We start from the raw sequence: 22,531 nt of genomic DNA, 5'->3' as shown, positions 1-22,531 counted from the left end.
AGATGCAAAGAAAAGTGGAGGATTGGGTCTACCAGATTTAAAATTATACTTTGTTGCCTGCTGTTTAGCTTGGATGAAAGAGTGGGTGTTGCTAAAAAATAGAAGGCTATTGGAGTTAGAAGAACATGAACTGAGATTTGGGTGGCATAGATATCTGTTGTATGACAAAGCTAAGGTTAATGTAGATTTCAAAAATAATTATGTAAGGCGGGCCATTCTTAGAGTATGGAATAAATATAAATCTAGGTTGTGCCCAAAAACACCTTTGCAGCTATCAGCACAAGAAGCATTTTATAGATGAGAAATTATAAGTAAACATAAATGGGTAACTTATCATGACATACTATAATTTTCTAAAGGGCATTGTAAAATAAAATCAAAAGATTTGACCACAGAAGGATATACTTGTCAATGGTTTTCTTATATACAATTATCAGAAAGGTTTAAAGTAGATAAAAGATTTTGTGGTTTTGAACAATACAAGACTGAGTTTGAAATAGAATTATGTATAAACGATGAACATGTTACTGCTAAAATGTATAAGCTTTTGTTGAAATATGAGACAGAAGAAGAGCAAGTGAAAGAATGTATAATAAAATGAGCTAACATTTTTGGCTACAATATACAAATGGATCAATTGGAAAATATGTGGTTGAAAGGACTGAAATTTATATTATGTTCTAGCTTTAAAGACAATTTTTATAAAATGATATATCATTGGTATTTGTTACCAGAGAAATTGTCTAGAATGTATAAAGGTGCTGTATTTTGAATCTTTGCAGGAAATGTGAACATGAAGGGACATTTTATCATGTATGGTGGACATGTAAAAAAACCAAAACATTTTGGATACAAATAAATACGCTAATTCAGAAGATTTTAAAGACTAATGTACAATTGAAACCAGAGACTTATTTTGGGATTAATGGACAGACAACTAGAAAAAAGCCATGGAACTTTGTTTTTATATATGACTACACCGAGATTACTATATGCTCAAAAGTGGAAAAGTTGGACACTATCCACAATAGAAGAATGGTTGGTGAAGATGATGGAACTTGCAGAGATAGCTAAATTGACTTCCTTAATTAGAGAAAAGACAATATCTCCATTTATGGCTGATGGAAACCCCTTACAGACTTTTTGCATGAAACAGAAAAGAATGAACTTATGACTTCTGGTTTTGATGATTAGAAAAAAATTAAATAGGAAAAAAGTGAGCTTTTTTTGTAATCATAGAGTAACAGATAACTTTGTAATCATAGATATCTGCTGCAAAGGAAATCGGAAGCTTCCATTTCTTTTTATCCTTTCTTTCTGCACTTTTTTCTTTTTCTTTGTTTTCTTTATTCTGTATTACTTTGTTTATGTATGTATGTGCGTGTGTGTGTGTACACACACACACACATATAAATAAATAAATAAATATCAAAATTGTCACCACCTATCTCGTTAGAATGTGACTCTGGGCTGTTTACAGAAAAGATAAATATTAATTAAAAATATAATATAGCAATTGTCCTAAATAAATAATAAGTATATTCCAAGAATTGATGGTAACTAGAGAGTATTAGGCTTGGGGAGCATCATCAGGGTGCCTGCCACCCCCAGAGTTGGTTAAAACTCTTCTTGCCCCATGCAAACTGTCAAGTGTTCATTTTTATGTTCTTTTTAATACTTTTAATAACACTTACATTAAAAAATAGAATACAGTATATACAACATGCAAGGGAGCTATACAACATCAAATCACTTCAATATAAAAGCAGATATTGAAATATAGTTCTGTACTGCTGTACGTAATTGGCAACTGATATATGCAATTCTATAATCTTTCTTTCTGATCATTGCCACTGCTACCTCTTCTTACCATAATTATAAATTTTGCCTATTAAACTATGAATTGTTAAGTAAATAAATATAAATAAATAAATAAATAAAGATGTGGCATTATTTAATTGTACAGTCTTGAAACAGAGGTAGATTTCTGAGCTGTGCTTTTTCTCAAATGAACACTTCAACAGTAGAATCAATGTCCTGTCCACATTGCTCTTTAGAATATCTATTTCTGGAATTGATGCATTATTCCAAAATGTTTGCATTTATCTGCAAAGCATACAGCTGTGCTAGTTCCTCTAGTTGCCTGGATTCTGCAAGACAGTCACACATGCCCAACTGATTTTTATTTTATTTATTTATATTTCAAATTTAGATACCGCCCATCTCACAAAAAGTGATTCTGGGTGGTTCACAATAAAACAGCAATAAATATTAAAATACAATAAAACAATAAAAAATACAATAAAAATAGAAAAAAAACCAAACACATACACAAATAATATCTTCCAAGATGTTGATGGTCAGTAAGATTTAACATATGGGAGCATCTTCAAGGTGCTAGCCACCCCCAGGGTTGGTTGCCCTTTTTTGCACCCCATGCCAGTTGGCAGAGCCAGGTCTTGACTGCTTTCTGCAAGGACAAGAGAGTTGGGGCCTGCCTCACCTCTGGGGGGGGAGTATTCCATAGGGCGGGGGCCACGGCAGGGAAGGCTCTCTTTCTGGACCCCACCAGTCGACATTCTTTCATCAACGGGGTCGGTAGCATACCCTCCCTGCCTGAACTGATATTCATATAACAGTATAGTGCCTTTTTGCAGAATATAGTAGCACTTGATCTTAGTATAGAATCATTCATATAGGCTTTTTTCCCCCAAATTACCATCATACTCACTAGTAATATTGTCTTCCTCCAATTGGTTGATTCCTAAGAGGTGAAAACCACTGGCAGGAAGGTTATTTTTCAGTGAATCTGTGAGGATTTTGTCCAGAGCCTCTGTGTTGTAAGGTACAATTTTAAATGCCTGGATATAAGAAGAGAACAACTGCTAATTGTGTATACCCAACACTGGTCCAATGTATTAAGAATTTGTCTGTCACTTTAAGAAATAACTATTTACCAGGATTTAGTAAGTAAGAGATCTTAACAGAAAAAATGTTTTAAGTAAGTTTGTAGTGATACTGAAAGCAGTATTGCATATGATGGCTGATAGGAAAATTAGCTTTTTTATTCTATAACACAGTATTTCCTACCAAACCTTTAGAAATCATAAGTTAATAAATGTGGAACAAATTAAGTAATATATAGCTTCTAACTAAACATTACTGCAGAAACTGTAGCTATGTCGCGGAAGTTCTATATATTTTACATCTCAAGCTACATGAAACTAAAAATGTTCATGGCTGAATTACCTTTGCTTTATTCTTTATTTGAATTTAGGAAACTTAAACCAGAGATATTGAATACTGAGAAGAATAATGCATGCCCAGAGCCATGCTAGATACCTCTTCCAAGGGACAACTGTCAGAAAGCAAGGATACAAACTTGAGAAGCTACCATATTCTGAAAAAGTAGAGGATATCAATTCCAGAGCCCTGCATCCCCCTCAAAGAAGGAGCTCAGACTTCTGGTCCTGATCCCAAAACCATGCCACTGCCATAGATATCCACTCATGTACTCACCAAACCATTAAAGTCACAGAGGAACCCATGCAACTGAAAGAGCCCTTCTTTCTGAGGAAGAAAAATCCTATAGATGTAATCAAGAACTGTCACCCAGCACTAGTCACCTCATGGTTGCACTATTGTAACGTGGTCTACCTAGGGTTGCCCTTGAAGACCACTTGGAAGCTACAGCTGGTGCAGAATGCAGCAGTGTGGGTAGTGTTAGGGTAAGCCTCAGTATGCCCAGGTGACACCACTGTTCCATAATTAGCAGTGAGCTTCCAGGTGCAATTCAAGATACCTATCTTTCTAATATCTAAGTGATACTGGATGTGATATATCTTTGAAACTAGTTTAATATTTTACCTGACACATGAATTCCACTGGATTTGCTGCAGTAGACAGCAAGTTGCTAATTTCTTCCATATCAGTGTAATAATTAATGTTTGCTTCAGCTATCATTAAATTTCCAGAAAACAGTCTCAGATATACAGTTCCAGGTGATAAGTCTGAAGGGTGAGACAAAGATCAGCAATAGTCAGTGTCTAAAAGGAAACCCATTCATTGTGCTGAAAGAAGCAGTGGCCAGCATATGTGTACATGTAAACTGGATACCTCTTTAATCCTAAAGTAAGCCAAATGTACAGAGTCAGTTAGACTTGATGAGTCCTTAGATGGGATACCACCAGCAAAAGAAAAGGGATATATAAGAAGTTGGAAAAAAAAAAAACATGCTGGAAAAAAGCAGTGGCATAAACTTCCATATAGCTGCCAAGAAAATACACAGGATGTGATATGAAGTTATCTCAAGTGGAATTTGACTCAAAAGAGTCTTTATCCTTTACAGAATTGAAAAGCTAAAGTTAGAAAACTGCTCATGCAAATTACGCTGCTGGTTAGAATCAAGCAATAGTCCACATTTTTAATTCTATTCTTAGATATTTATTTTAGTTTTTAAAGTGATAAAGTCCTATCACTTTAACTGCTCTTTCAAGGTCAATTTAAGTTCCATCCAAATTAAAAAGTTTCAGAAAGTAGCAGTACCTGGACAGCTTTGCCTTGGTTCAGAAAACTGATTAATACTTAGATGGGAGATCACCAAGTTAATCTGGGGCCAAAGGCTAGACTAGGTTATGCAGCATTTCAGAAAGCAATGATAAAATGGTTCCTTACTGTTGCCAATAAAACTACATGGATGAATCCATGAAGTCACCAGGAGTCAAGCTTGATTTGAAAGAGACTATCTTTCTAATTTTATTCAAATACACTCAATCCTTGTTATCCACAAGGGTGACGTTCTTGAAAACCCCCACAGAAATAGAAATCACAGTTACTGAAGCACTGATCCTATGGGAAAAATAGGGTTAGGTTTCCATGGACTCTCTTCAGTATATTCGTTACTGTAAACACATCATGTTTCCAATAATAAAGAACCTACAGTATAGTATTTAAAGTATTTTATTTTAAAGAGTGAACTTCAACAGGCAGTAAAATGTTCTGTTAAAATGGGTATAATGGGTATAATGGCTCCTGGGTATAATGGCTTTTGAAAGCCTTTATAATGCCCTGATCAAGTGGCTGGGGAGCAGAAATAGTGTTCAGGGGCATAAAGGACTTTGACATTTAGGTGGGCATTTTCAAGGTCCACACAAATGTGAACAGGTGTGTTGTCCAATAGCTGTATAATCTTGAATGCAAGGCTCTTTCTTGCGAGCTACTGTTCTACTGCAGGGATGATGTAGTTGTTGAGCCAGTCCCAGAAATGTTGGAAGTCATCCAGGCTTTGTGGTTCCATTTCCAAATGACTGGCAGGTGGTTCAGATTTTTCCTTTAAGGGTGCATGGATTTTGGCCCCTGTATACCATTGGAGGTTTACATTTAAAGTCACCTCTAGCATTTGTACACAAAAGTAGGGTGGCACAATCTTTAAACACCTTAAAGACAGGTGCTTTGGTGACACCTTTGGAAATGTACATACATTTGCCTGTTTGTTTGTAAAACAATCCTGTTCCATTGGCATTAAAAACCTGCTCTGACAGGTATGCTTTGTTTTAGATGGTTTTCAGAGGTTTTTCTTTGGTGGCTTCTGTTATTTGCTGAACCAGCCTCACCTGACAGTTTCACATTTTTTTAACCCGTACCTGTTTTTAAAATGTTCCAACCAGTCAGCACTACCAGGGAATGGCTTCACATTTTCCTGATTTTCATTCAAATCTTCGTAAATTTGTACGGCATTGTTCATTATAGTAATGCTGTCCACAACACTCCCCTTGAGGCCAACCATTTCATTTATCCACAAACTAAGCCACTTTTCTGTTTTTTCCATCGCTTCTTAACAGCTTCATAAACATCGTCTTCCTTTTGGTGTATTGTACAGATGGTTGATTCATTTACACTGAATTGTCTGCCTACGGATGCTACAGATTTTCCAGAATGAAGCAAAATGAATTTTATCCATTAGGCTCATTACAGAGCATTCCGCTTGGGAACACTTGTTGAAACAGTATCATTAGCACTTTGCTTCAATGCCATGGTTGACATTCATTAAATTTTACCCCAAGACAACGTAGAGCAGTGAGAACACATGAACTATTATCAGAATGGCATGGGGAACACAAGAAACACTGTGAGAACAAGAACACAGTTTCCCTTAGTGTCGCCCATGTTGTCGCTGTGCAATAAGGCTTTCTCTACTGTGCACGACCGTGTACAGCCGCATTGAGACCACATTTGCAAAAAATAGGTTACTCTTCAGCAGCTCTCCTCGCTTGCCTGGAATACACTTAGCTTTCACACTCGCAGCTCCTTTCACCAGGAGTTGATTTCGACCTGAAAAAAACTTCCCAGGTCGTCCTTACCGGATGCGATAAGAACTCCAATTGCAGAGCTTCACTAGAATTCATCCCGACTCCATTAATCCCAGCACCGGAAATGAGGAGTGAGTGTATACAGGTAGTTGTTGGTTAACTGTGGTTATTGGCACCAGAATTTCCATCGCTAAGCGACGCAGTCATAAAGCGCAATGTCATCTGACCGCATCACTTTGCAATGGTAATCTTGGTGGTCTGGTTGCTGTCATTAACCAATTCCCACCCAGTCGACCCAGCTTGCTCCCTCCTAGCCCCAAGCCTCAGTAAGGTAAAGGTCTGCCTCCTTTTCAACTCCCCCCTCCACGAATCTCCCCCCCGATCTCTTTTGGCTGCCCTGCACTTGCCGCCTCTGCTGGCCCTGCCATCCCCAGCTGATCTTCACTTTCTACTTCTTCCCGCTGATGAGGTGCACCCGGCCCTTCACAAGGCAGCTGCTGATGTGCCCGGCCTTCTTCCCGAGGCTGCACATGCCCTTGTCCAAATCACATTGGCCTTCTCCTTGAAGCCTCACAAGAAGGCTACATGTGATTTGGACAAGGGTGCGCACAGCCTCGGGAAGAAGGCCCGGCACAGTCAGCAGCTGCCTTGCAAAGGGCTGGGCCAGGCGCAGCTCGTCAACAGTGGGAGGAAGACAACAGCAAAGGTCAGCTGCAGGTGGCAGGGCAGCAGAGCACAGGGCAGTGGAGTGCAGGGCAGCCAAAAGGGCAGAGATGGGGGGAGATAGGTGGGTGGGGAAGTTGAAGCACCCCAAGGTTGCCAAGCACTTGGATTTTGATCACGTGGCCACAGGCGTGCTGCAACGGCCATAACTTCAGGGACAGGGAATAACTACGATTTGTTTAGCGCTGCTGTAACTTTGAACAGTCGCTGAACAAATGGTCATTAACTGAGGACTACCTATTGTAGAGGAATATGCATAAAACACTTCTGATTTTATACACAGATCTGGTGTGGTTTTATTTTAAGGTATCTATTAAAGGCAAAAAAAAAACCCTGTGGATTTTATTGAAATTGTTAAAATGGCATCTTGCAAATAAGGCATTCTTGTGGAAATTTTATTAACTTTGCTTTAATGTGCAGCTCTCCCTTCACATTATGTTTGTCAAAAGGGAAAGAACAGTGTAGGGAAAAGACAAAAGGAGAGGAAGAGTGAGCAATTTTGCTTCCATTCAGTAGCGGTAGCAGAATCCATGTAGGATCACATTTGACCCTAAATAAAATTAATTGTAAAATTTAAGAAATTCATAAAATCTTAAAAGTATTAAGCAATCAGTATTCCAAACAATCAAAAGGCACCTAAAAAAGAATTCTGGCGACTATAGCAATTTCTCTTGCTGTATAATTAAAAGGGATCAGAGAGGTATAAAATAAGCTTTCAGACCATTGTTGATGTTTAGAACGATGTTGTTTCGTTTCTTATGTTTTAAAAAAACATGTGGAGAGTCTTTGAGTATATCAGGCTACTATTTTGAATCGGAAATCCAGTGACCAGGGTAGCAGTGACAAGCAGATATCCAGTGTGTTAAAGCCGGCATCATGTCCTTCAGATGCTTGATGCTGCTTGCTCCATACTGTGCGCTGATCCAAACAGTGTCCAACATTAAGATTCCACGGTTATAAACATAAGTATCTTGATAATGTAATAAAGGAGAGTGACAAAAGTTTCTTCCTTTATAGCAATCTTATTTTTATTAAAAATTTAAACATCACAGGCATGCTTTTCAGTCTGTTTGAATAAAAATTAAATTAGCTATTATATGTATAGAGATATAATATCTTCTCTGAAGATATATAACACTTCATATAAAGAGAAGTTCCCTGATGCTTTTAAAAATATCACATTGTTAAAATTAACAACAGCATGGACAGAAAGTGGGGGAAACAGGAAGTGCAGCCGAGCTTCTGCTTCCTGTGTCAGCTTTCTCCCCACATCTGGAGCTCATGTATTAACCCATGAGAAATGCAAGTCCCCTCTTATGACATTATGCAGAAGTGCAAAAACAGGAAGGATACTCTAAGCAACTCTTTTAGCTCTGTGCATTCTACCAGTCATCCACTTGTGGCTTTGTGTAAACAAATTTAGTTTCTAATTGTAGCTTTTTGCTTCCTTAATGACAGAAAAAATATTTTTGATAGTGTGTTAGCCTAGTGCAAATATGGCACTAACATGAAGAGAAACTCTATTAAAATTTTCTAACACAGAGATGAAGTTCAGAATAAAAAGGCCAGCTTTTGTACTTACCAGGTGTGTAAACGGAGACTGTATACTCATTCTCAATACTTGCTGGTAGTCGCAGAGGCTGACAGCTCTTAGAAGAAAATTCCACTTCCATTTTTATTTGGCTATCCAATTTGCATTTTAGAATTATAAAAATGGTTGTCTGCACCTACATTTTAAAAAAGCACGGTAAGATCCAGGGGCTTCAGAATATCAAGTTTCACTATACATTGGTGTCTTTTTTGGGCATGAGGATCTACAGACACAAGCTCTCCCTTTATTTGTGCTTGGGATGAGGGAGAATGCATCCTCTTTTCCAGTACTATATAGATGGCTGCTGAAAGCCTGATAACATTGGTTCAGAGGGAATGAAACAAAGTTTATTTTCATCACAACACGATTGTGGTGACAGTGATATGAGAGGCAGAGCAACAGAGAGACATTGCTGTCCTTCATTTAGCAAATTCATAAGTGACAATATTAAAAGCATCAGGATGTATTTAAGCATTTAAGCCAATAATAAACATAAGTTCTACCACTCAGCAAATAAATCAACCACAAACTTGTTCTAAAACATGTAACTTTTTTTTTAAAGGATGCAAAATTTTAAAAAACTGCAACTGAAAAAATGACTTGTTTCTCCTGCTGCTACTGATCCCTATGTTATTTTCCCATTCATGTTGTTTTCAGTTAATTGTAATTTTCCACCTCAGTTTTTCACAAAACATTTGAATGCACACCTCCACATTCAGATAAAACTGAATGTTATTTCAGTTATTTCAAAGACTTATTTATCCTTAAGAGTCAAGTTTGGCCTGAAAAAATATATGAAGCAGATTTTTGAACCTTTCTAAGGATTTTCCATCAGGCTTTGGTGCACATGGCTTGTGTTTTTTTTCCTCCAACAGTTCTCTGAACCAAATCCACCTCTTTTGCAAAGCACCTCAGGTAACTAAAACAACTGCAGCAGTGATGAAACTGAAGTACAGTATTATGAAGAACCAGCTGGGTTATAAGGCAGAACAATTTTAAAAGAAGATACTTCTTCCCCCCAGTTTGTTCCATTGAAATCTTTAAAAAGGCTGAAAGAGGCAAAAAAAGGCAAGAAAGACCTGCTGTTCATGTAGAAACTATCAGATGTGCTGTCAGTCCCCATGCTCACTCTGGAGGGGGTTGTATTTCCCTTGAAGGAGCAAGTCCACAACTTCAGTTCCTCCTAGACACTAAGCTCCTTGTGGAGTAGCAGAGAGAGCTTTGCTGGTGCCTCAGTTGCAGCACTTTTCGGAGCAGGAGGCCTTAGCAAAAATCACTCATATCCTCATTACCTCTAGATTGGATTACTGCAATACTCTCTTTGCTTTGGGCTACCTTTAAGATTATCTAAAACTACAGTTGCTTCAAAATGCAGCAGCCCACTTGCTGGCAGGTAAGAACCATTTCAGCAGTACAGTACCAATACTGAGGTTGCTACTCTGCTTACCAAGTTTCTGAATGAAATTCAAAGTGCTAGTAATGATCTATAAATCCCTATATGGTTTGGGTCTGGATTAACTAAGTACCATTTCCTCCAAATTGAATTTTCTCATCTTATTGTTCATCGTGGTGGAAATCCTGTGGATTCTCTCTTTTCAGGAGGTTGCAGAGGGGAGGGGGAGGAAAACAACAGGAAGCTGGAAACACACCTTCTTGGTACAAGCCCTATCCCTCTGGTACACTCAGGCCAAAGATGCAGCCACAAAGGTATAAAATCATTATACCTATGTCAGAGCAGAACTATAACATCATCTGTTATAAAAAATACCAGCAACGTACTTTGTTTCCCTCCCACTATAAGATGAATTACAGAAAACAAAACTCTAATTAATGTACACCCATGTAAGACCCAGATAACAATGTGGAATAGGAAAAGGAAATGCATAGCCAAAACAAAATGGCAGGAATAGAGAACTTGTGGTCCACCAGATGTTGTGAGCAGTGACTTAATTAAGCACCCTTAATCAGTGTCTATGCTGGCTGGGCCTGCTGGAGTTTTGGTTCATCAGTATTTGGAAAATTGCAGGTTTACCATCCCACATGCAGGAAAAAAAAAATGTGTAACAGGGTCACACACATTACACATTTTCTTACCTACATACTCTGGAGAGTCCAACCCAAAAATTTGGCTAGCAGTGTAAGCACAAGCCTATTTTGTGGATAGTTGTGATAAGCTATATCCACACCACAGCATGATTTCTCTTCCAGCTCACCCTATCAGATCAACTTTGAAGAAATGAAAATATACTGTACCCCACAGCGTATACGATCAGGCTGCACTGCAACAAGATTTTCTAGTTTGGTCACCAAGGGTTGATACGCCTGACACCTTGGAAAACTGCATGACTCCTCTAGATTCCCGGCATCCTCCATCTTTGCATCAGCCACTGAATCACAACTAGAATCTAAGCATAGCACAGACATTAATGCTATTTCTGAAAGTTGTCTGGCTGTTAGGAATCCCATAAAAATGAGGTAAAGAAAGTAAATTAGAAATTAAATGCATTCTACATAAATAAGAAGCAATATTTCTTTGAACTCAACAATGATCATCTGTAGGATAGAGTTTATCAAGTTTTGTAAAGGTTGAAAAAGTTTGTCCTCAAAGTATTTATAAGAACCTGATAATCCATCTGGTTCAGGCACCTTTCCTAGTTTAATCTTTTTTATAGCTTCAGAAACTTCCCTTATTGTTATAGCTCCATTCATAAGATGTCTCTGTTCCTCTGTAATCCTCAGTAATTTTTTTTCTTTAGATATTCATCTACTTTCTTAGTGAGATACAGTGGGGCAAAAAAGTATTTAGTCAGCCACCAATTGTGCAAGTTCTCCCACTTAAAAAGATGAGAGAGGCCTGTAATTTTCATCATAGGTATACCTCAACTATGAGAGACAAAATGGGGAAAAAAATCCAGAAAATCACATTGTCTGATTTTTAAAGAATTTATTTGCAAATCATGGTGGAAAATAAGTATTTGGTCACCTACAAACAAGCAAGATGTCTGGCTCTCACAGACCTGTAACTACTTCTTTAAGAGGCTCCTCTGTCCTCCATTCATTACCTGTAGTAATGGCACCTGTTTGACCTTGTTAGCAGTATAAAAGACACCTGTCCACAACCTCAAACAGTCACACTCCAAACTCCACTATGGCTAAGACCAAAGAGCTGTTGAAGGACACCAGAAACAAAATGGTAGACCTGCACCAGGCTGGGAAGACTGAATCTGCAATAGGCAAGCAGCTTGGTGTGAAGAAATCAACTGTGGGAGCAATAATTAGAAAATGGAAGACATACAAGACCACTGATAACCTCCCTCGATCTGGGGCTCCATGCAAGATCTCACCCTGTGGGGTCAAAATGATCACAAGCACGGTAAGCAAAAATCCCAGAACCACACGGGGGGACCTAGTGAATGACCTGCAGAGAGCTGGGACCAAAGTAACAAAGGCTACCATCAGTAACACACTATGCCGCCAGGGACTCAACTCCTGCAGTGCCAGATGTGTCCCCCTGCTTAAGCCAGTACATGTCCGGGCCCGTCTGAAGTTTGCTAGAGAGCATTTGGATGGTCCAGAAGAGGATTGGGAGAATGTCATACGGTCAGATGAAACCAAAGTAGAACGTTTTGGTCTAAACTCAACTCGTTGTGTTTGGAGGAGAGAGAATGCTGAGTTGCATCCAAAGAACACCATACCTACTGTGAAGCATGGGGGTGGAAACATCATGCTTTGGGGCTGCTTTTCTGCAAAGGGACCAGAACAACTGATCCATGTAAAGGAAAGAATGAATGGGGCCATGTATCGTGAGATTTTGAGTGAACACCTCCTTCCATCAGCAAGGGCATTGAAGATGAAACGTGGCTGGGTCTTTCAGCATGACAATGATCCCAAACACACCGCCCGGGCAACGAAGGGGTGGCTTCGTAAGAAGCATTTCAAGGTCCTGGAGTGGCCTAGCCAGTCTCCAGATCTCAACCCCATGGAAAACCTTTGGAAGGAGTTGAAAGTCCGTGTTGCCCAGCGACAGCCCCAAAACATCGCTACTCTAGAGGAGATGTGCATGGAGGAATGGGCCAAAATACCAGCAACAGTGTGTGAAAACCTTGTGAAGACTTACAGAAAACGTTTGACCTCTGTCATTGCCAACAAAGGATATATAACAAAGTACTGAGATGAACTTTTGATATTGACCAAATACTTATTTTCCACCATGATTTGCAAATAAATTCTTTAAAAATCAGACAATGTGATTTTCTGGATTTTCCCCCCCATTTTGTCTCTCATAGTTGAGGTATACCTATGATGAAAATTACAGGTCTCTCTCATCTTTTTAAGTGGGAGAACTTGCACAATTGGTGGCTGACTAAATACTTTTTTGGCCCACTGTATCACTTCCTTTATATAAATTGGAATAATACTGATGGGATGCTTTTTGTATGGCCCACTGTCCATTAATACAGTATCTCCCTCTTGTAATTTCAATATCATTTTTTCTTTTTGTATTTTATACGCTAGCTACTTCCCTGGTTTATTTTCAAACTCAATTTTTTTATTTACATAATTCATTTTTATTTCCATTTCTGTTAACATAGATAACTGTAGTTGTAAACGCTTAATTTGTTGAGAAATACTTATCTTCTCTGGAAATTTCTTTAGTACTTCTTTTCTCTTTATTTCATCAAAATAGTGTGTGTTTTCTCTTGACTCTTCTTTCTAAGTTCACTATTATGTTGTATACAATAACCTCTAATAAAAGCTTTACTTACATCCCAAACCATTCTTAAATCAGTGCCTTCACTTAATTTTCAAAACATTCTTATAATTTCTTTTTACAATCCTCCACTATTGCTTCTTTTTGTAGCAACATTTCATTCAGTCTCCATCTAAAAGGATTAGATTTTCTTTTATAAACCAAACTCTCAGGATTATCATCCAAAAAAGTCTTTGGTAATATCTCTACTTTAGAAACCTTAGTAGCCAAGTTCTTTGAAATCCAAATCATGTCTATTCCTGAAAAGAATCTATGTCTTTCAGAAAAGTAGGTATACTCTCTTGAATTGCCATTTTTCTGTCTCCATATATCAACCAGGCCTAAATTGTCCATCAAATCAAAGGTCTGCCTTGAGTGATTTTAATATTTTTCTCAGAAGTTCTGTCTAGTTGTGGGAAGATCACTCCATTCCACTCCCCCATCAAACGCCAATTTTCATAAGAAAAACCTATTAATCTCTCCATAAGTCATTTATAAAACAATACTTTGTCCTCATTTGGGGCATAAATTCCCAGTATCAAAGTCTTAGCCCCATGCAAATTAACTTCCATACCAACAAATCTACCACACTCATCAGTCAATACAAGTTCTGGTTTTAGCTGGGGATTTATATACAAAACAATTCCATTTTTTTTCTTTTTCTTTTTTGTTCCTGCTGAAATAAATTCTTCACCCAAATTTTTATAAATAAGATACTTTATGTCCTTTTTTCTGATATGTGTCTCTTATAGGCAAATTATATCTTGTTTCAATTTTTTCAAATAATGATTTTTTTCCTCTTTTGAGGAGTATTTGCTCCACTTAAATTCCACATTAAGCATATGTAATCCATAATCAAGCCAAAAATTTAGAAAAATTGATACCTGTAGCACCTAGTTCAGTATCATCCCTTTCAGTTTCCTATTGTACCTGTTGGAGTTTTGTGTAGTCTCCTTTGACACCTCCGTTTGTATCTCCTCCAATTCTTCTTTGAATTTTTCTAGAAATTCCCTCTCCTTCTGGACAGAGTTCATTCGAAACCTCTGCTGTTTGAAAGTAAAAATCATACCTTCCAATTTGTCCCATCGAAATGGGATCTTTTTCTGCTTTAACCTTTCAATAAAAAAACAGTCTTTTCTCTTATGCAAAATTCTGATAGGAATTTCTTTAAGAACAATTATATCTGTATTGTCAATCTTCAGTCTTGTGTTAAAATGCTGTTGCAAACCTGATCCCTCTTCTTCCTGACAAAGTGCACCAAAACATCCCTTGGAACGTTTCTTGTTCTCCCAAATCTTGAATTTATTGTATATACTTTATCAATTTCTGCCTCTGTATCCTCCTCTTCCCAATCCAAAAAAATTGCCAAGACTTTAATAATCTTTTCTCTAATATCTTCACCAGAATCCTCTGGGATTGCTCTAAATCTCAAACAAAATGCCTTCTCTCTCAATTCTGATAATGCCAGATTATCTAGTTCTCTTTCCAACTCTCTAACTTCTATCTTACTCTCTAAAATATCCACATTGTCATTAATTTCTTTTACCTCTCCAGACACTTGTTTTACAGAGCTTTCCATCTTCTTAATTTCTTCTTTCATCTCCTCTTTCATCTTTACAAGTCTTTCATCCATTCTTTTTTCAAAAGCTGTCAATTTAGTATCAAGTGATCTTATTGCCCATTTGCTCAAACAATTTCTGAAGCAAATTTGGTGTAATTTCTCTCTCTGAAGGTTGCTCTAGGGATCCTTCCTTCCCCTCCATTCTTGCCACTTTTCTGTGGTTGCCATTATGATATTATAATCCAAAAATAAAAGTGTCTCAAACAAGGGGGGGGGAAAAGGCAAGCTTCTCTCCCCCTTTTTTTCTCTGTTGTCTCCCTGTGCCCTTAATATTTTCATCTCCAGTGGCACTCCATCATCACAGTCAGCATCACAGTCAACATCTCCATAGTTACAGTCAGCATCACAGTCTGGCTCATATTACCTTTATCTTTTGTTCTGTAAAATCCACCAGTTGTTTGCACTCTTTAATGATAAACAAAAAATATTCCCATGAAGGTCCAGTTTGTTTGTCTAATTTAATTCTGATTTGTTCAAAAGCACTTTCACCAAAAAATAATCTTTCAAAATAACTGTCCCCTTTATCCATTTTAAACTTTCTTGCATCCTTGTTAAGCTTTTTGCCAGAAGTTTTTAACTCTTTAAAACCTTTTTTTTTAAATTCCTTTATAATCCAGAAAAAATAATAACTCACCAAATGGAATCTTATCCTGCCGCTCAGAAAATCTCTCTTCAGCTGTAAATTAGTTACATTTTAAAGTGGTTAAGAAATTAGCCTCTTGCGAACCTTGTGGCTGCATTATGGCTGTGAGCTTGATTGAAATCCCTCGACTCCCAGCCGTTCAACTCATGAGCCGATTGCAAAACTCTCAGTTCCTGCAATCTACTCATGAGGAGCAACTGTCTGGGGTACAAGTGAGTGATCTCACAATCTCTTCTTTTTCCAGAGAGACTTTGCTGGCCAGAATTCACTGTCTGGCCATCAGTCTCTGCCACAGTGCTGTCCCCACTCCTTTGGGGACATCTAGTTCACCATGAATCCTCACCAGAAGCTCCACCAGAAACAAGTTAGTCCTGTAGGAAATTTGGAGCTAAGCTATGTAAGGCTTTGCATATCAAAGCAAGCATCTTGGACTCAGAAAGTAATTGGCAATCATTGCAGCCATTTCAAACCAAGAGCAATGTTGGCCACATTTTGGGCTGGCCACATGCCGGGCCTAATGCAATTTCTACACTGGTTTAAAGTGGATGATGCATGGAAAGACCATATATGAACATAATCTAAACCCCAACCATACTGCAGTGATGCATAGTGTAAGAAAATTAAACCACATCAAGGGATAATGTAACTAAATTTCTCCTTTCCAGATCCATTCCCACAGCAACTTAAAAAAAAAATTCTGAAATTTTCTGCAACAGGCTACACTGCTTAATTCCTATTGTACAAGGCCTAACTCTCTGGAAAAATCCATAATACAGTAGTACCTCGGTTCACGAACGCTTCTGTTCATGAACAATTCAGTTCACGAACAGCACCATTCGCAAAATTTTGCTTCTGTTCACGAACTCCGCATTGGGTGACGAACAGGATCCGCGGCCATTTTTCCTGCTGTGACACGTGGTCGTGGCTTCCTGTAGGGAGGGGCACTCTCCCTCCAAACAATAACTGCCTCCCCACCCGCCTTCCTGTCCTCCAGGCCAGAAGTCACGTCAAGCAAGGTTAGTGTTCTCTCTCTTCATACTGTACTGTACTTTGTTTCATATTTTTGTGGTTTAAAAAAATATATACATATGGTTCAGAACAGATTAACCATATTTACATTGAACCTTATGGGAAAATTTGATTCGGTTCACGACCAATTCGCTTCACGACCAGAGTCGTGGAATGAATTAAGTTCATGAACCGAGGTACCACTGTATTAGGAAAAGTGGAAGGAACAAGAAAAATATAACTAGCAACAAAGTAGATGGGCTCAATTACAGCAGCAATGGGTCCACCATTAGAAGACCTGAAGAAGTAGGTTGGAGACAAATTGTCCTGGAGAATATCTATCTACATGGTTGCTAAGTGTCAAAAGCAACTTGATGGCAATCAGTCAATCACTCAGTGATAGGCTAGTCAGTGTCCTCCAGGTGTTTTGGATTAAAATTTCCACGACAGATCTAGAAACCAGGGCTATTCCTCTGTCAATTTTAACTACATAGCCAGGAATGAATATTAGAAATTATAATTTTAGATATATTTTGGATAATATAGATAATTGAAAAACTAGGGATCCATTTTTGGGTAAAAAAATTGAATGAATGTAATAGAGAGGGGAGTTATTCTTTTTCAGTGATGTTAATGAATAGATGGGGACAAGAGAATATAGAAAAGTAATTGGACTTTGTGAAAACCCAAGAATGAATAAGAATGGTGTCTGTCTGATAAGTATGTGCTTAGAAAAAGATCTGTTCCAAATGATTTAAATGTAAGTATCCATGTAAATAAATATATGTATACATGGCAAAGGAATCTAAAAGCAATGACTGATTTGATTGTTCATGATGAATGATTGAGAGAATGAGGGAATGATACAAAGATTATGAGAGATTGTGGTATGAGACAGACTATTATTTGCCAGTGTTGAGAGTAGCTCTTGGAAAAACGGGCATAAAAAAAGGAATGGAGTAAAAGAAATTAGAGTGAAAGTAGAATGACTGCAGGAAGACAAAAAGGAGTCCTGCATGAAAAAGTATTAAAAGAGGAAACTATCTCTGAGACAGAATGAATGCAGAAGTGATGTGGAAGCTGTTTGGAACAGATTAAAAACAATTATGTTTTAGGATGCTGGACAGAATGATGAAGTGAAAGAAGCTGTGGGAGAGAAGAAAAATACATGTAAGAAATTACTGCTGCAAAAAGAGGGAACAAAGGAGCTTATTGTAAAATGTGTACCAAGAGAAAAAGAAACTTGCAAAGAATGTACTCAAAGAGAGCACAAGGAACAGTCAAAAGAGACAGAGAAAATGCAGAGTTGTTTTGATGGAAATTAAAATTTGTTCTGGAAGTGGATTAAAATTGTTGACCAAAAAGCTTCCAATAAAGTGAATGAAATTATGAATTAAAATGACAAAATGATTTGGGATGAAACTGAAGTGTGAAAATGCTAAAAGGAGTATTTTAGAGATTTCTGTGGAACATAGTGATACGCTGAAGATTAAAATTGAAATGAATACCTTAAAGGCTAGTGACCAAGAAAAAAATGATGAAAAGGAAGTCATAAATGCTGCAAAAATTACTGATGTGATAAGGTGTGGATGGTATAATTGGAGAAATGTTAAAATATGGTTGTGATTTGTTTATGAAGTAATTGTTTAACACATCTATGAAGATGTTTAACACATCTGTGCCTGGCAATTGGAACAATACCAGCCTTGTTCCCCTATACAAAGAGATGGTAGCAAGAATGAGTGTAAAAACTACAGATTGATTTTTAAGTCTGCCAGAGACATGCTTAGAAGAATTCTAATTGAAAAGGTACAAGAGGTGAGAGTCAGCATGGGTTTTATGCTAGGCAGGGTGTCTGCAGACCAGATTTTTGTTCTTCAGCAAGTCACTGAAAAATGAATAAATGAGAACATTTCTTGTAAGTTTGTAGATTTATAGAAAGTGTATACAATTGAATTATGGAATGTGTTGTGTGAATATGGAGCTGAAATTTAATGATTAACTGCATGTGAGCAGTTTGTAATATACGAGGGAAATAAAGGTTCTGCGTGAATAAATGGAATGCTTAGCAAATAGTTCATCTCTGAGCAGGGAGTAGGGCAAGAATACCATACATAACCAGGAGATATGATACCTTGGATACAGGGAGGAGTTGATTAAAAATATTAAAGTGGTGGGAACTTTGGGAACAAGTGATCCCTCATTGTCCAGAGTCCTTGATTTCAATAAAAAGCTTGCTAAAAGACTCAAATCATGGATTTCAACAAGGTCAATTTTAATAAACTAAGAAAAACAGCAAGCAAGATGGGATGGGGGAAAAAACTTAAAGGGCATATCCCATCCAGATGTACAGTGATCGCAAGAAACTTTCAGACTTTGCAGAAAGTTACATAACATCAAGTCAGGTAGCCACAAGTTTGCTCTTGTTTTGACTTCACAAAACAGGCAAGTTGATGGTCTTTTTCACAAGCCAGAATATTTTGTTCCTCATGAACCACCTTTTGGCACAATTTTCAAACCGAAGAATTGAGGGGGGGCATACCTTAGCCATCTTTGAGCACTGAGGCTTGGGGGCAAGGAGACATTTTCTAACCCTAACTCCACAAGAGTTGTTTTCTCCCCCCTTTTTTAATCTCTCAAGAATTATTTAATTGGCTTTCCTGCACACTGCAGAGAGTTGGACTAAAGGATCCTTGTAGTTCCTTTCAACTCTAGGACTGACTGATTTCAGAAGAACCAATTTTGACAAGCTTCAAGTAGTACTAGGTAGAATCTATAGACAGAAATCCTCAGAAAGAGGGACTCTCCTTCTCTGCATGTATTTAAATAAAGGCTGGATGGCCATCTACAGGGGGACGCTGTATTCATGGATCCCTTTACTAGGGAAGGGGTTGGGCTAGATATTCTACAAGTTCCCCTCCAACTTGTACATCCTATCATTCTCTGATTTTACAAAATCATTGACAAAGACAGTAAACATTCAGGAAGTGGTCATAATGGCTTGACAACCAAATTTTGAATTAAGTCTCATACACTTGCTAAAAGTCACTAAAACATGTACTGTACTGGTGTATCTTCTTCTGATCCTGCACAGAAGGGGGTGAAATCATATTGACAAAGAGGTCTTTGTAGCCAAAAAGCTCATTCAAGGAAATCCTGTAGACCACTTTAACCATTCAGTTATTAAGCAGTTGAGCCTTTTTCAAAGGATAAGCCTGAATTTCATTGATCCTTTGGAAATAATAAAAATTAGAGAGAATTACAGAGGTGAAAGTAATTTCTGCAATGCACATACCTATCTAATATTGTATTAACAGCCCTGATGAAACATCCAGTTTAAGAAAGCTACATACTATTAAATTATCCATTGACATTGGCCTTAGTAGTCACTCACTTGTAACTTTTCTCCTCTAGAGCCAACTTATAACATATGAAACAAGAAAAAAAAAGCATTCGTGTTTGAATTTATAGTTGTGTGCAAAGTTAAACATTTTGAATATAATAAAACATGCAAGCCTTTTTTTCCAAGGAAGGTTTAAAAAATAACACATAAGAGTCTGAAGCATGTCTCCACTGAAACAGTTGAAATTTATTTATTTATTTGACTTGGACACTGCCTAACTTCAATCAATTCTGGGCAGCTCACAAAATGAAAACAAACAACAATATACAATTCAGAGAAAAGCCATACCCAGAATGGGGAGTGGGGGCATTTAAATAAAAGATAGCACCTTACCTGCTTCTGAAATAACTTTCATGACTGCATCAACATAGGTCTCTGGTTCATCATCATAGGTAAGCTGTTTCCACTGAGACCAGTCTTTGAAAAACTCATGGTAATTCTCACATTCTGAAACACCACAGAAAAACTTCACCACTTTAGGTGGTGGTTGTAGAACATTTTGCAGACTCTGAAGTACAGCAGGAATACAGAAGCTCTGTACCAATTCAGATGACAGTAGAATAATTATACACTTGCTGTTCTTGAAGAGATCCAGTTCCTCAGTGGAAATAGCAGTCGCACTCTCCACTTGATAGCTCTGAATTTCTTGGCATGAATGCAAGAGGCTCTGAAGATACTGACACCATTCATCAGCATCTTTTCCATATACAATCAGCACATTGCAAGCACCAGGGCACTGTTCTGCTGAAAAGTAAAATAAGTTTGATCTTACAAATGGGTTCTTAAGCTATAGTAATTGAATCAAATTTGATGACAGAATAAAAAAGATAAAGGCAGCAGTCTGAGAAAGACCATAATTCAAAGAGAATCTAGTAAACACAGAAATGGGACTAGCTGAAAAGTAATTTAATGTCTTGGTAGAATCAAACTTAATTCAGCTAGTACAGGTAGTACAGGTAGTCCTCACTTAATGACCCTAATTGGGATTGGAATTTCCAGTGCGAAGCAATGCAGTTATTAGGCGAAATATCACGTGACCACAACGCTTAGTGACGGCAGTTTCAATAGGCCTGGTTGCAGTTGTTAGGTCAAAACCACACCACTGTTGGGCAAGGACCTCATGCTTCTCCTGCCCTGCCACACTCACCTCCACTTCGACTCCCTCCACTTGCCTATCTCCTCCCATCTCTGCCCTTTTGGCTGACCTGCCCTCCACCTCCCCTGCCACCCTGCTGACCTGCACTCCACCGCCCCCAGCTGACCTTCGCCATCTTCTTCTTCCTGCTGCTGATGAGCTGTGCTTGGCCTGACCCTGCTACACGTGACCATGGGAAGGCCACACGCAGCCTTGGGAAGGCTGCATGGAGCTAGCAACTGTCTCATGAAGGGAAAGGCTGGGCTCAGCTTGTCAGCAGCAGGAGGAAGAAGATGGCAAAAGTCAGTGGAGGGCGGCAGGGGCAGTGGAGTGCAGGGTGATAGGGGTGCAAGACTTAGTGCAGGGTGGTGGGGGTGGCAGAGGACAGGGTGGCCAAAAGGACAGAGATGATGGGGAGACAGGTGGGCAGGGGGAGTTGAACCTTATGGCCATAAATGCAGGCGGGCTGCCAAGTACCTGAATTTTTACCACGTGACCACGGGGGCACTGCAATAGTTATAACTTTGAAAACTGGTGTAAATACCATTCATTAATTGCTGTCGTAGCTTTGAATGGTTGCTGAACAAATGGTCATTAAGCAAGGATTACCTGTAAATTAGCAGCATTCAGAAAACTGTCAGCAGTCTCTCCCCCTCATTGGCTTTTCTTTCTGCTACTGTCTCTTCCAACTTCCTTGTTCAAATTCTTGCTTGCTGTCCCTATTACTCACTGTTGGTTATGTTTCAGTGTCATGTGAAACCATATACTATAATCCCTACATTTTGTGAATCAATATTCCTATTCCCACAGCACACTTAGCTGGATCCATAGTGTGTGGAAATTCCAAAAATAAGCCAATTGATTAGTCAATTAACCTCTCAAGGGATTAATTTTTTCCCAAACAGACCCAGTAATGTACAGGGTAAATTAGCTCCATCCACTCAGTTGCACTGTGGGAACCTCTACATTCAGTCAACGGATTCATTTCACATACCTAGTCAATCCAAAATAAAGAGCTAAAGACAAAGAGCAATGGGAAAAGCAACATATCTGTTACAGAACTCACTGCCAGGCCCTGAGAGAGCACACCTTCCAGACACTTATTCAGTAGTCAACCCACACCATTGCTGCCTATCTGGACAATTGGGAAGTGACCAGTGACGTCACGAAGTGGCCAGTGATGTCATGAGGCTTTCTTCGACAAGAGCATATGGTATACTTGATATTAAGTTCCTAAAGACAGCGGGCAGGGATTCTGAACTTCCTAAATTATAATTTTGATCAGTTGATTCTGTACAACCAGAATCACAAAAGGGTAATCTGACTGGGTTAGTGGTTGGCTAGGTTAA

The 22,531-nt window shown here is 38.4% G+C and overlaps 1 protein-coding gene across 4 annotated transcripts in view; it reads right to left on the bottom strand.

Moving 5' to 3' along the window:
• PIK3AP1 (phosphoinositide-3-kinase adaptor protein 1) overlaps positions 1-22,531 on the bottom strand; it is an 81,576-nt gene that overhangs the window by 51,087 nt on the left and 7,958 nt on the right. For 2 of the 4 annotated variants that reach the window (XM_088154544.1, XM_088154560.1), the window contains exons 2-6: positions 20,381-20,791; positions 10,876-11,027; positions 8,614-8,758; positions 3,868-4,010; positions 2,732-2,861 (exon numbers count right to left, since the gene is read on the bottom strand). In XM_088154544.1, coding sequence (XP_088010670.1) covers positions 2,732-2,861; positions 3,868-4,010; positions 8,614-8,758; positions 10,876-11,027; positions 20,381-20,791 — 981 coding nt within the window. Of the gene's footprint in view, positions 1-2,731; positions 2,862-3,867; positions 4,011-8,613; positions 8,759-10,875; positions 11,028-14,302; positions 16,337-20,380; positions 20,792-22,531 lie in introns of those variants that run through there. The other 2 variants (XM_088154552.1, XM_088154562.1) reach the window with 2 other exon arrangements.

Source organism: Python bivittatus, unplaced genomic scaffold, assembly GCF_059951505.1.
Source record: "Python bivittatus isolate LINGU-HERP-01145 unplaced genomic scaffold, Pbiv_v1 ctg000050_np1212, whole genome shotgun sequence".
In the NCBI taxonomy this organism is placed as follows: Eukaryota; Metazoa; Chordata; class Lepidosauria; order Squamata; family Pythonidae; genus Python; species Python bivittatus.
The sequence above is the reverse complement of the archived record's forward strand: the minus strand, read 5'-3'. Positions and strand labels throughout refer to the sequence as shown.